Source organism: Miniopterus schreibersii, assembly GCF_964146895.1.
Source record: "Miniopterus schreibersii genome assembly, chromosome: 13".
NCBI classification, from domain to species: Eukaryota; Metazoa; Chordata; class Mammalia; order Chiroptera; family Miniopteridae; genus Miniopterus; species Miniopterus schreibersii.
The window spans coordinates 23,743,350-23,757,562 of NC_138113.1; the positions used below are offsets into that span (position 1 = coordinate 23,743,350).

General features: G+C 45.8%; 1 protein-coding gene across 1 annotated transcript; it reads right to left on the reverse strand.

Moving 5' to 3' along the window:
- Nucleotides 1-549: 549 nt before the first annotated feature.
- Nucleotides 550-1,230, reverse strand: ATP6V1E2 (ATPase H+ transporting V1 subunit E2; the record flags this gene model as incomplete). Its single annotated transcript, XM_081156737.1, has 1 exon — nt 550-1,230. The coding sequence occupies one exon, from the start codon at nt 1,228-1,230 to the stop codon at nt 550-552; it is 681 nt and encodes a 226-aa protein (XP_081012863.1).
- Nucleotides 1,231-14,213: the final 12,983 nt, after the last annotated feature.

Sequence of the window (14,213 nt, forward strand, 5' to 3'; positions counted from 1 at the left end):
AACTTAAATTAAGAATTTCAAGGCAGTGGCTACAGAGCATTAAACCACAAGCACCGAGCTCTTCTGAGCATGGAACCCTGTGTGACTACACTGGTTACATACGCCCATGGAGTTGACCCTGTACACACTAGGAATATCCCTAAATCTCTTTAAACAGCATAAGTACAAGAAGTTGAAACAAAAGAAGGAAAACACACTTCACATACATATTAAAGACATTCAGAGCACTCAGATCCATAAGCCAAAAATACCAGACATCTCACCTTGAGGATGAGCTAAAGAACAGATGTCTCGTCTTTATTCCCTTCAACCCAGACCACAGAACTGACCAGATCTGTGGCATGTATGGATGAACTGGAATTAGATTTCTAAGCATTAAGTCAGACTTTATTCCAAAGTATAATGCCTTTAGCTATTCAGAGGGTATTTCTTAAAAGAAGATAGAATAATATCAGAGCAACAAAGAGGAGGAAACATAAGTAGTCCTTTGCCTTAATAACTTATGCTTTTATGGCTCAGTGGTTCAACATGAGCTTCATTTCCCAGAGGTTATATAAAAAACTTCCTGTTGGGATTGGCTCCAAATAAGGCCTTTCGTATTTCTGGCATCTTTTGCTGCGCTGAGAGCTCCAGTCGGCTCTCTAGGGTATTGGAAACCTTTATTCTCTGATTGCCACTGTAGACCTCCACACCTCCCGCTGCATTTACAGCCAGGTGCACCTCTCGATCGATCTGCACCTTCACACGTTTCTGGGAGACTGTCATGTATTCGGGGATGGCTTTTTTCACCGCAGCCTCGACCAGGAGGCGGTCCTGCGGCCTGCAGCGTACAGTCACCTCGGGCTCCAGCAGCCGGAGCAGGCCCTGGAACACCAGCTTATACAGCAGCCGCTGGTAGACCTCTGGGTCGGCCGCAGTCCTGGCGAGTCTCAGCTGGGCGTCATTCAGCAGCTCCGAGATGAGGTCATTGCGAGCTCTCAGGACATTTAGCCGGGCCTGGTTCCTCATGGTGGACAACTGGATTTTCTTCTGCTGTTCTATCTGCTTTTCCTTCTTCTCATAATACTCCATAATCTTCAGTCGTTGGGCTTGCACCAGGCGTCCTTTCTCAATGCTGAATTCTTCCTCAGCCTTGGCATCTATTTGTTCGGCCTTCTCAGTGGCTTCTTGCTCAATGAAAGCCATCATGTGCTTAATCCGCTTCTGTACATCGGCGTCACTCAGGGCCATGGCTGCTCCTGGAAGCGGAGGTGGAGGGCGAGCTGGCAGACCCTCTGGTTGCTCCGATTCGATTCGGGCAGGGTTTCAGGAGAGTCTCCAGTTCTGCTTCCTTAGCTGTGGAATGCGCGGGGGGGGGGGGGGGGGGGAGAGTTAGCATCCAAGGGAAGGGAGCCTGGAGACCCCCTATCCACCTCTCATTTCCCGGATGAGGGAGCCGAGGCTCAGAGAGGGAAAGTAACCTGCCCCAAGGGCACACCGTAGAAGAAAGACTTGAATCTCTGTTCCCACAGTTCTTTCTTCATTAACTCACCACCTTTTTGTCATCAAATAATAATGAGACAATTAGGGCAGACCTAGTCCAGAAGTTTCCTAGTCAGTGATGGTTCAATACTCAGGAAACATTACTACTGATGCCGCAGAAATAAAAATTACAAGAGACTACTATGAACAATTACATGCCAACAAATTGGAAAACCTAAAAGAAATGGGTAAATTCCTAGAGGCATACAATCTACCAAGACTGAATCATGAAAAAATAGAAAACCTGAACATACCTATAACTAGTAAGGGGATTAAATCAGTAATTAAAAACCTCCCAACAAACAAAAGCCCAGGACCAGATGGCTTCATTGGAGAATTCTACCAAAAACTAACAAAAAAAATTAATGCCAATCCCTCTCAAACTTTTCCCCCAAAAAATGAAGAGGAGGAAATGCTTCCAAATATATTTTATGAGGCCTACATCACCTTGACGCCAAAGCCAGACAAAGACACTACAAGAAAACTACAAGACAATATCCCTGGTGAACACAGATGTGAAAATCCTCAACAAAATACTAGCAAACTGAATTCAACAGCACATTAAAAGGTTCATACACCAAGAACAAGTGAGATTTATCCCTGGGATGCAGGGATGGTTCAACATACAAACATCAATCAATGTGATCACCACATTGACAGGATGAAGCATAAAATTACATGGTCGTCTCAATAGATGCAGAAAAAGCATTTGAGAAAATTCAATACCCTTTCATAATAAAAAACACTTAACAAACTAAGAATAAAAGGAAATAACATCACACTCAACAATGAAAAACTGAAAGTGTTTCCCTCTAAGATCAGGAATAAAGCAAGGATGCCCACTCTCACCACTTTTACTAACATGGTATTAAAAGTCCCAGCTATAACAATTAGGCAGGAGAAAGAAATAAAAGGCATCCAAACTGAAAAGAAAGAAGTAAAATTATCTCTATTCCTAATTGACATGATGTTACATCTAGAAAACCCTAAGAATTACACAAAAATAAAATGTTAGAACTAATAAATTCTGCAGTTGCAGGATACAAAATCAGTTGTGTTTCTATACATTAACAATGAATAATCTAAAAGGAAATTAAGAAAACAATCCCATTTACAATATCACCTCCAAAAACCAAAATACTAGGAGTAAACTTAACTAAGGAAGCTAAATACTTGTACATTAAAAACTACAAAACACTGCTGAAAGACATTAAAGAAGACACAAATAAATGGGAAGACATCCCATGTTAATGGATTAGAAGACAATATTGTTAAAATGTTCATACTACCCAAAACTATCTACAAATTCTATGCAATTTCTAGCAAAGGCCCAATGGCATCTTTTGAAGAAATAGAAAAAACAACCCTAAAAATTCATATGGAAACCACAAAGAACCCTGAATAGTCAAAAACAATCTTGAAAGAGAACAAAGCTGGAGGCCTCACACTCCTGACTTCAAAACATTACAAACCTACAGTAATCAAAATAGTATAGCACAATAAAGACAGACATATTAGACCCATGGAACAGAACAGAGCCTGGAAATAAACCCATGCGTATACAGTGAAATGATTTTCGATAACGGTACCAAGACTGTGGAGAAAGGATAGTGTCCTCAACAATTGGCATTGGGAAAATTAAATATCTACATACAAAAAAATCAACTGAAATTGATTAGAGACTTCAACATAAGACCTAAAATTATAAAACTCCTAGGAGAAAACATGAGGAAAGTCTTCATAATATTGGTCTTGGCAATGACGTCTTGGCATGTTACCAAAGGCATTGGCAACTAAAGCAAATGGGGCCATATCAAACTCAAAATCTATGCAGCAAAGAAAATGATCAGAATAGCAATTAGGCAACCTATGGAATGGGAGATAATAGTTGCAAATCATAGATCTGATGAGGGATTAATATCCAAAATATATAAGAAACTCCTACAACTCAAAAGAAAAAAATTAAACAATAGACATTTCTTCGAGGAAGACATAGAAAAGCCCAAAAGGTATATGAGAAAGTGCTTAACATCACTAATCATCAGGAAACTGCAAATCAAAACCACAATGATATATCACCTTACATTTGTTAGGATGGCCATTATTTCCACACACATACCCCCAAAAAACAGAAAATAATGTGTTGGGTAGGGTGCAGAGAAACTGAAACCCCTGTGCAATATTGGTAGGGATGTAAAATGGTGCAGCAACTATGGAAAACAGCACCGAGGTTCCTTGGAAAGTTAAAAATAGAACTGCCATGTGATCCAGCAATCCCACTTCTGGGTGTTCATCCAAAAGAACTGAAAATAGGACCTCAAAGTGGTATGTGCCCCCCTCCCCCCGTGTTCATTGCAACCTTATTTACAAAAGCAAAGAGGTGGAAACAACCTAAATGCCACTGAGAGCTGACTGGATAAAAACAAACAAACTGCTCTATATACATACAATGGAATATTATTTTGCCTTAAAATATGATAAGGATATCCTGTCACATGCTACGTCACGAATGGACCTTGACATTATGCTAAGTGAAATAAGCCAGTCATAGGACAAATACTGCATGATTCCACTTACATGAGGTATCTAAAGTAGACAAATTCTTAAAAGCAGAAAATAGAATCGTGGTTGCCAGGGGCAGAGGGGAGGGGAAGTTGGGGAGTTGATGTCAATTGGTACAGAGTTTCAGTCGTGCAAGATGAAAATGTTCTCAAGATTCGCTGTTCAACAATGAGCATACAGTTTACAATACTAACAATACTGTACTGTAACTTAAAAATTTGTTAAGACGGTAGATTTCATGTTATGTCTTTTAACACAATAAAAATAATAGAATGCTGTCCCAGAAAGATGCACCACTCACCAAGCTTGGTGGAAAATGACCCAGTGATGGTGACAAAGACCAGGACTTTGGGTTCAGCCTTGCAAACTGCTATTGGAAGTTAAAAAGAAAATTGTCTCATTAATTTAGGATGTAATTTTTTAAAAACTGCACTTCTGTAAACGAGCAAAACATGCTCTGCTGCTAAATAAGACAGGTCAATTAAATGGTTAGAAAAATAAAAGGCTTCCTGCCCTGGCTGGTTTGGCTTAGTGGTTAGAGTGTCAGCCCACAGACTGAAGGGTCCCGGGTTCAATTCCGGCCAAAGGGCATGATGTAATGTACCTCGGTTGCAGGCTTGATCCCCGGCCCTGGTCGGAGCTCATGCAGGAGGCAACCAATCGATGTGTCTCTCTCACATCGGGTCTTCTATCTCCCTTCCACTCTCTCTGAAAAGCAATGGAAAAAAATCCGCGGGGCAAGGATTAAAAAAAAATTGTTCTTTAATTTTCTAAAAGGCTCCTTGGGTAACCCTGCTGTCACCAGCTTTGGGAGCCACTTGTCAATGGCAGTAGAGAGAGTAGGAGATCTAGGAAGCCCAAGGTTATGTGTATAGAAGGGAAAATGTACCAGACGAACCCTTACCAGTCCGCTGCCAAGGGCCAGCCTTTGCTCTGGCGCCTGGAGTCTGCAGGCGGAATGTGGAACTTGGAACACACACAGGGACCTGGCAGTGTTCTCCTCTGTGCAGACGACCCTCGCAGGCTGCCCAGGCAGCTTGATCCAAAGAGCCAGGCTGTCACTGGGGAAGGCTGGCCAAGTCGGCAAGAGGAGGCCAAGAGGGATTTCCTTGGCACACAGGCCATGCTGGGGGCTCCCCCTGCGTGCTCAGAATCTCAATTAAGTTGGCATATGGTGGGCTTCAGGTCTGGGATGGGCTCACCTGAACAAAGCCATCAGAGATGGATATGTGTGTGAACCGGGCAGCCAGCTTATTAATTTACTAATGAGAATTACAGCTGTCGTGTTGGCAGATCCTGGCCTTTTCCCCCCTGTATGTGAGTCACGTGGGAAGGCGATCCAAAAGTGGTTTAATGAGAAACCAGAGCAAGCAAAATTTGCCAGATGGTCTTTAAGGGGGCCACACCCACTGCAGGGGCTGGCCCGCTCCAGTGGCGAGGGAGGACATCCCGCCTAGGCCCGTGCGAGGCTGACCTGGGTGTCGCGGGCTCCCGTGGCATGGGCTCTGGAGTCAGATCCTAGTGCCGCACTTTCCATTGTATGACTTTGCCAAAGCAGCTCAGCCCTTGAAACCTCAGTTTTCTCATCTGTATAATGGAAACAATAGCATCCCCATCATAGGATTATTGTGACAATGAAATAAAAGAAATGAATGTTTAGTATAATGCTAGGCATATAGTTAATTGTCATAATTGGTAGTTATTATCATCATTTCTACCGTACTATTATTAGTCTCTCTTCTCTGCTTAGGGCCTCATCCTCCTCACAATCACTCTGTGAACACAGAGTGCCTGTAACTGACTTGGCTTCCACTCCCTAAAGGAAGTGCAAACACAGCCTAGTCTTGCCTCCTTGTAGTACACTTAGTAGCCCTGCCTGGAGTTTGGGAAGCTCCCAGCCCTTCATAGCATCTTCACCCGCAGTCTCAGGTGGCCGGTCACATCCTAGTGATGGTGGGTGAGGTTCCCGGATCCAGGGCTCAGAGGCTGGGTGGAATCACGGTCCTGAACCTCAGTTCTGAGTTCCCTGCCCCTCTTCTACGCCTGTTTCTAGGCAGCTGATCAGTGCAGGGACCTGAAGGCAGCTGCAAGGTGGGGCAGGGTTAGATCAGGACTGAGCAAGTGTCTCTGCAGGCGTGTGGGTGTCCGTGTAATGTGTCTGACAGATGTAACTTTTAGTCTGTCTGGGATGGGGATTAGGAGGCTACATGGGTCTGTGGCTTGAGCAAAACAACAAAAACAAACCGAGAAATGTGAATCCCACACGCCTGCTCTTGCGTGAGAGCCCATGCCCTTCCATTCCGATGAGGCAGGCTTGCGCTGTGAGCGGCATCCACCTCGCCCACGTTGGGGACTGGGGGCACCATCTAGGGCTCTTTAAGACAGCCTTTTGCCCATAAACTATTCAGTACCAGGGTCTTTTCGTTGCCTCCCAAACACATCAGGCTCTGCTGCACCTAACTACCACCTTCTGCTCAGACCATTCTCTCAGCTAAAATGCCCTCCTCTGCTGCTCTCCCTTTACCTAAATCTGACGTATATTTTCAGGCCCAGTTTGAGCCCGACCACCTCCTTGACCTCTGGACTCCTCCTCAAAATAATGACAACATGGATATTTCCCAGATAGAATCAGAGCTGAGTTCAGTGTCTTGCTTTCTCAGTGACTTTTCTTTCTCCAAGAAATTCCTCGAAGACAAGTATCTCCTCTGGCAGGGGCTGGGTGCCGAGAGGCATGGGTTCAAAATGGGTTGACCAGATTAAGAGCTGGGGAAGGGGGAGGACTTCCTTTCTTTTATTTCTTTCTTTTTTGGTCTTTTTTGTGTGTGAAATATAATATACATATGAAAAAGTGTATAGAACGTGAATGTATGGCTTAATGACTTACTAAGATATACAAATATCCTATAACTACCATCCAGATCAAGAAATAGAACATTGCCAGCTCCCCAGAAGCCCCTCCTTATGACTCGTGGAAGACATTTCAAAACTGATGATTTTGTATTTGTGGGCATAGGGGGTCCTTAGAGGAAGTGTGGGCCTGGAAGTCTCTCTTCTCTGGCCCTCACCCTTACCTAGTGAGCCTGGGTAAGGCCTGGGTAAGGAAGTGTGAATCCACACCGCCACTGAGGGAGGAGGGGCTGGCAGGAATTCCTGGTGGGCAAAATGTGTCCGTAAACTTGGAGCCCTGCCCAGACCCAGAAGCAACTGGTCTTCATTCCAGCTGGGATTTGTAAGCATGTGTAAGGGCAGACGTCTGGGTGTGGGCTTCCTACCCCTGGGCCTCCAGGCACTTGGAGATTGCAGAGAGAGGAAGGGAGGGGGCTTTCCAGAGCCTGGAGCATGGGGCAGCTTACAGACCCCAGGAAGTGGGTGAAGAAATTTAGAGGAATACTCTTTTGGGGGATTTCAAATGCTAAATATGTGGGAAGGGGGCATCCTCCTTTTTGTCTCTCAGCAAATGCTTGATGACCATATATTATGTGCCAGGCACTGTATAGGCATTGGAGATAGAGGAGAGACAAGTCAGACACCAGCCCTGCCTCTCCACCCAGCCCACAGAGTGATGGGGGAGAGGAACCAGCAAGCAGGTAATCACTTGACAATGTGGGGTGTTAGGAAATGACAGTTTCAAGGAAACTAGATGAATGCAGGGATCCAGTTTCTAAGTCCCATTCCATGTTCATCATGGACTCTTATAATGCATTGCCCTACAGACAGGTAAACCCTGTAGTGGGTGGTTTGAGACATACCATCGTTGACAACAGATGCCTTAACTTGGAGGCAAGTCACCTGGCAAAAGTAGCAAGTTGGTAATATTCATTTAGGAGAATTTATCCAAATAGACAAGAATCGATTGAGTCTTTATGGATATGTGACTCTATGCAGTACCTTGGGGTTTCCTGAGAGAAACTTGGTTCAGAAATGTGGAAAGTATTTGGCATCCAACACGGGACAGGATAAGAGCCAGGAAAGGCACAGGTTGAGTGGCTGCAGGCTTCAGCTGAAGGAGTGGTCCTGGGGCAAGGGGTCAAGCTAGGAGGGAGGAGTAAAGACGGAAATTGAGGGACCGATCATGGTGATAATCGAGAGATCGGCTAGATGGGGAGAATGCTCTGGGCCAAGGCGCAGGGATGGGGATGTGTAGGAGCCTGGGTGCAGAGAGCAGATTGGTTTGGTGGCAGCAAGCAGGCCTGCAGTGGCCGTGGAAGTGGGCAGTGTCCAGAAAGACGGTTGGCGTTCAGCTGGGGAAGGTCGGAGATGTCAGACTGAGATCGGGGCATTAGGCAAAGGAGACCCGTCAAAGGCTTCTGAGCAGGGCTTGGATCTTGGCCAAATCTTGGTTTAGGAGGATTAGCAGAGGCAGGAGAGCCTGGCTCGAAGCCAAATGCCAGGCCGAGACTGCATGGATGAGCTTGGACAGGAACCCGAGGACGGCGCTGGGGCTGGAAGGAGATGTGGGACAGAGCCAGCTGGCGGGTTTGATGAGTCAGGGTCAGGCCCCGCAGCGCTGCAGCTCACACAGCCCAGCGGCTCGGCTCCTGGTGAGACGCAGGGAGGCAGGGACCATGCGCCCTGCTGCCTCCAGAGCGAGCTGAGGGAGGAAAGCATGAGCCAGGGATTCGTTTGGTCTGGAAGTAAACAGACACCCAGAGAGAAAAGCAAAAGTGCCCAGAAAGCTTCATCTCTTTTTCAGTGCTGATGAGTAAGGGGACACAGACAATATTAATCCAAGAACTCCACCCCCAGTGGCAAAGCAGGCTTTGGTCAGGGCAGGAGAAAACTAACGCCTGTAGGGCCAGAGGCAGGGTAAGAAACATTTCTCCTCAAATAATTTACATTAAGAATTCACACCTTGCCCTGGCCCATGTGTCTCACTTGGTCGGAGCGGCATCCTGTCCACCAGAAGGCGTAGGTTCTATTCCCAGTGAGGCCACATACCTACGTTTCAGGTTCACCTAGGTTGCGGGTTTGATCCCGTCAGGGCACATAGGGGAGGCAACGGATCCATGTATCTCTCTCATATCGATGTTTCTCTTGCTCTCTCTCTCCCTTCCTCCCTCTCTGTTCAGGTTTGGGTCCTGAGGTCACTCATAGGGTGGGCAATCTGGAAAAAGGTTTAAAATCTGCCTGAATCCCATCTGGATAAAGACACAAAGCTTCATCTGTAAAATAAGGATGTTAATGAGGAGTTCTGCCGCCCTCTCAATGGAGCTGTGAAAGCCAAATGATGTAAGGAGTGAACAAGCTTTGTGATGTGCTAGGTAAATGTCAGATGCCATTCAAAAAACACCCTGTCCTCATCCTGCCCTTCCTAGAACCACAGTCCTCAAGCTGCCTGCGAGTAGGTGGGTCCAGGCCAGAGCCCAGGAAGCCTCCTGAAGGCTGAGAGTAGGTATGAGGTCAGCAAGGAGCCCCAGGACAGTCCTCCAGCACGTGAACTGTGGGCAGGAACAGCCCCAAGGGACTGCAGATGCTCTGGTTGCTCAGAAACACGCAGTCCTCAGCTCAGGGGACATATTCAGATGCCAAACTGCTTTACTGTTGACTTAATTCTCACTGTGATAGGTCCTGGCTGGCCTCAACTGCTAAGAGACACATCTCAACGCCTGACACAAGGAAGACAATGCATCCATCCAACTCTGTCCCTCGCCGTAGTAAAGAGACTTCCAGAATGACCTTATTTGGGGAAAGTATTATTTCTTACTCATCTTAATACTTCCCAAGGAGTCCAGAACACAGCAATCATTTAGTAATAATTATAGTTGGACCTATAGATGAACAGATGCATGGTCTCCCCTATAGACTGCCACAACTTTAGGGATTTGCAACCCTCTTTCAGAAGAGAGAGAGAGGAATGGGAAGATGGGAAGAGTGCTGCAATGGCCTGCCCCAGAGGGATACTTCCTCCTGTCCTGACCACACTCCTAGAGCACAGAGCTCAATAGAACTTTAAAAATGTAAGTTATTTGAATGAATTTCCCCGGATCCTCTAGTTGAGTCTATTCTACTCAGAAAGGTGACTTGAAAGCCCAAGAAGGACCTGGCTGGTGTGGCTCAGTTGGTCACCTTCCCATGCACTGAAAGGTTGCCAATTCGATTCCCAGTTTGGGGCACATGCCTGGGTTGTGGGCTCCATGGGGGAGGGGGCATCGTTTCACTCTTACATCAATGTTTCTCTCTCTCCCTCTCCCTTCCCCCCCCCTCTGTGTGTGTGCGTGTGTATGTATCTATAAAAATGTGTTTTTTAAAAAAAAATTTAAAAAGCCAAAGAAGGCTCCTATAGTCCTAACATATCCTGTAATCAGAGATGACACTCAACATAATTAACAGACCAGAGTAGTCCCGCCTCAGTTGCAACAGGGTCCTAAAGGCCCCCTGCTCTACCAGGCATTAGCCCTTTATGTTGAATCAGTAGGTCAGAGAGAACCAGGGAAAGGCCTGAGGCGACTGGGGCACCTGGGGGAGGAGGGTTCAGGGCAAGAAGCATTTACCAACTTAAAATTATTTCACTTATTTTACAATCTGTCCTCCTACATTGTTGTAAAGGGGTTGAAAGTTAGCCCTGCCCCCTATGGAGCCTGTTGGATATTCCTACCTTTAACAATAGGCCTAAAGATGCACAGGTTAGGACACAGCTATTGTGTTTGTTATTTGTTTGATTTCCTTAGTCTTTTCCTCTGTGTGTTTTAGTTTGGATGGATTCTATTGTTATGTCTTCAGTGTCACACAGCTTTTTTTCTACAATGTTCAATCTGCTACCTACACGGGCCCGTGAATTTTTCCTGCCAGGTACTGTATTCTTCAATTGTAGAAGTTCAATTTGGTTCTTCTTTATATCTTCCATTCCCCACCTCCCCATCTTCACATTTTTCTTTAAATCCTTGTGTATATTTATAATGCCTTTTAAAATCCTCATCTGCTAATTCCATTCTCTCTCATTTCTGGGTTTGCTTCTACTGACTGATTTTTCTCCTGATTACATTTTCCTACTTATTTGCATGTCTAGTTCTTGACATCCTGAATTTCATGTTGTTAATGCCTCTATTTTGTTGTCCTTTAAGAAATGATGGAATTCATTTTGCTGGCATTTATGGTAATAGTGGATGAACGTGGTCTTTGTGAGACTTGTTTATAAACTTTGTTGGGGGGATATCTAGAGTTACTTTTACCGTAGGGCTAATTTAGCCCTTCCTCAAATGCATAACCCTTCTGGAGTTTCTACTGAATCCTCTGGACATTCTACAAGGTTTCTTCCTACTGACCTGTTGAAACTCAAACAACTCCCAGCTCTGGGTGAGCCCTGGAAACCAACCAGCTCACGTTCCCTGGCAGTTCTTTGCTTAGCATTGTGGAGTTTTCACTCCAGGAATGTACAATTTGGTATCATCAGCAGGCTCAAGAGGATCATGCTGCTATCCTTCCTCCACTCTGGTTGTCCATCTGGAAAAGTCTTCTCAGTTATCTTCTCAATTCAGCAGTCACTGTGGTCTACTTCGGTTCCCCCTCACTATGCTACAATTCAGAAAGTACTTCCAACAGAAAGTTAGGGTGATAGTAGAGCTTGCCTCATTTGTTCTCTTCTTTCAGGAATCACAGTCCCATGCTATGTGGTGTTCAATCTCTGGAAACAGTGGTTTCATATATTTTGTGCAATTTTCAAGTTACTTACATTAGGAAGGTATTATGGGTTCAATATGTACACCCCTAAATTTGTATGTTAAAACCTGAAGCCCAAAGTATTGGTGTTAGTAGGTGGGCCCTTCCAGAGGTGATTAGGTCACCAAGGTAGAGCCTTCATGAATGGAATTAGTGGCCTTATAAAGAGGCTGGACCAAGCTCCCGAATCCCTTCTACCATGTGAGGACACAAGAAGAAGTCTGCAACTCAGAAGAGGGCCCTCACCAAACCATGCCGATACCCTGATCCCAGACTTCTAGCCCCCAGAAATATGCAAAATATATTTCTGTTGTTTATAAGCTACCCCGTCTGTGATGTATTGATATAGCAGCTGGAACAAAGACAGAAGGTAGGTATAGTATCAGTTACTTGGGTATGGCAGAAATGGGAGCCTCTGCATGAAGCACAATCAATAGTATAGTTCCCAATTAAATACAACTAGTTCTCCTGCACCACTAATCCTGCACCCTGTCCGCCCTAGATGGCTCACCATTCCCAAGAAGTTGTGTGCTGTTCCTTCTTGCCCTGGTGTGGGGCTGTCTTTCGCAGGTACTCTTATCTTACTCCTATTGGCCTCTTATACCGAAGGCCAATGACACCCTTCTGCAAGTCCTCCCACAGCACACCCAGAGTTAGCGAGGTACCAACAGCCTCCCCTGCACTTCCAGAAGCCTGTTCTTTATCCTGTACCACAGCACTGATCACATTATAGAGTAATTATCTATTTGCTCATCAGTTCCTTTCCGCCTCCCCCTCCAGCGATTGTGGCTTTACAGCTTTTTGTCCCCTGCCCAGGAATAAAGCCTGGCATCTATAAACCCCAATAAATGCCTGTTACATAAAGTACTGGATGAATCAACGAAGAGTAGGAACTACAGGAAAAAGAGAAGGCTAAGTCGAGATTTCACTGCTCTCACACAGATCATTGTGTTTTGACATACGTGGTTGACACAAAAGGAGAAAAGCAAACACAGAGCCTATGGGATGCTTAGAAACAAAGTTGATTTCTGTCTCTCAAATCCCTGAAATTTGAGAATTATTGTTGTTGTTGTTTTTACCACTTCAGGCATTATCCTCTTTGCCCATAGGAAAGAGATTTCTGCTAAGATCTATTTGGCCCTTCCAGCTAACCCATCTGTGGGCTAACCTGGGGCATCCAGGATAATTCCCCCCTCGCACTCCACATACACACCAGTGGAATCAGCCCAGAGCTCTAAGTGTTCCTGGCAGTCAGTTTTGGCTTTTCTGTGGGCCAAAGGGATGAAGTCACCATCACCAATGAAGTCACCGCTGCATGATTCATCTGACATCAGTTCACCACGTGAAGTGCTCTCACATTTTCAGAGCTTCTCTCAGACCATCCAGAACCTGGAGTCCCTGACGTTTTTCAAGGTTCTGGAACTGATCCTCCAGCTCCCTGGAGCCCTAGTAAACGTCTGCCCTAATAAGAACTGAAAGGCCAGAGTCCAGAACTGGGGATGCCTCTCTCCTCCAGTCCTGGGACAGACCTTGTCATCTCTCCTAAAGGCCTTCCCCATGTCTCCAGCAACTGCTTCTCCTCTTGCTCCAAAGCTGTTACCAGGAGCTCTCATGACACATTCTGAAGCACTCGAGTTCTCAAGGGTGAGACCTGATCTCATTCTTACAGATGCAATCACATCTATAGATGAGAAAGCTGAGGCCCAGAGAAGTGTGCCTCTAACTAGCATCCGAGCTGGGACCAAATGCACTCTTCTGGCCCAGTACACTCCAGTAGCTCCTAACCTCTTCTAATAGAACTTCCTTTCTGAATACTGGTCCCAGCAAATGCTGCCCGAAGAAATGGTCCACTAGGCAAAGGGAGCAAGTCTCCTTTCTTCCCCTTTAAGTGGCAGACGTGGCCTTGGACCAAGATCTGACTTCAAGGCTGCCTTTCTTGTCATGCACACAAAGTGTCTTCAGGGTTCACTGCATCAACTACAGCAGCAGGCGATGCAAATGCCCGCCCACACTTAGACGCTTTTGGAGGAGTCTGGTGAGATCTTGAGTGTGATTCCACAAGGAACTACCAATGATCCAGAAAGTCCTCCTGGGACCATAGAAATCAGATTTGGGGTTTGAGAGTTGAGGCCTCAGAAGTGAGGCACAGGGACATAATGAACATTTCCCAAAGTGAAATGTCCTTGAGTGCTGAAATTAGCTGGAAGCCTTTGGTATAACCGCTTCACCTCCTTAGGTCTGCTGCTTACCTACAGCCTAAGGGAGTCTAAGAAAGATGGTCCAGCCGACTTCTGTACTGCCTCTCAACACAGCGTTTCTAACCCTGCGAATCAATGAAAGGAAGTGGTTTATCGCGTGTCAGCAGAGGCGGGGTGCAGTGTCAGTGTGGAGTGTACCCACTCTCCTCCACCCTCTCCCGCGGTGCCTAATGTTCAAAGCAGCACCACTGGTCAGTGAATGGGACCTGGGCAGCC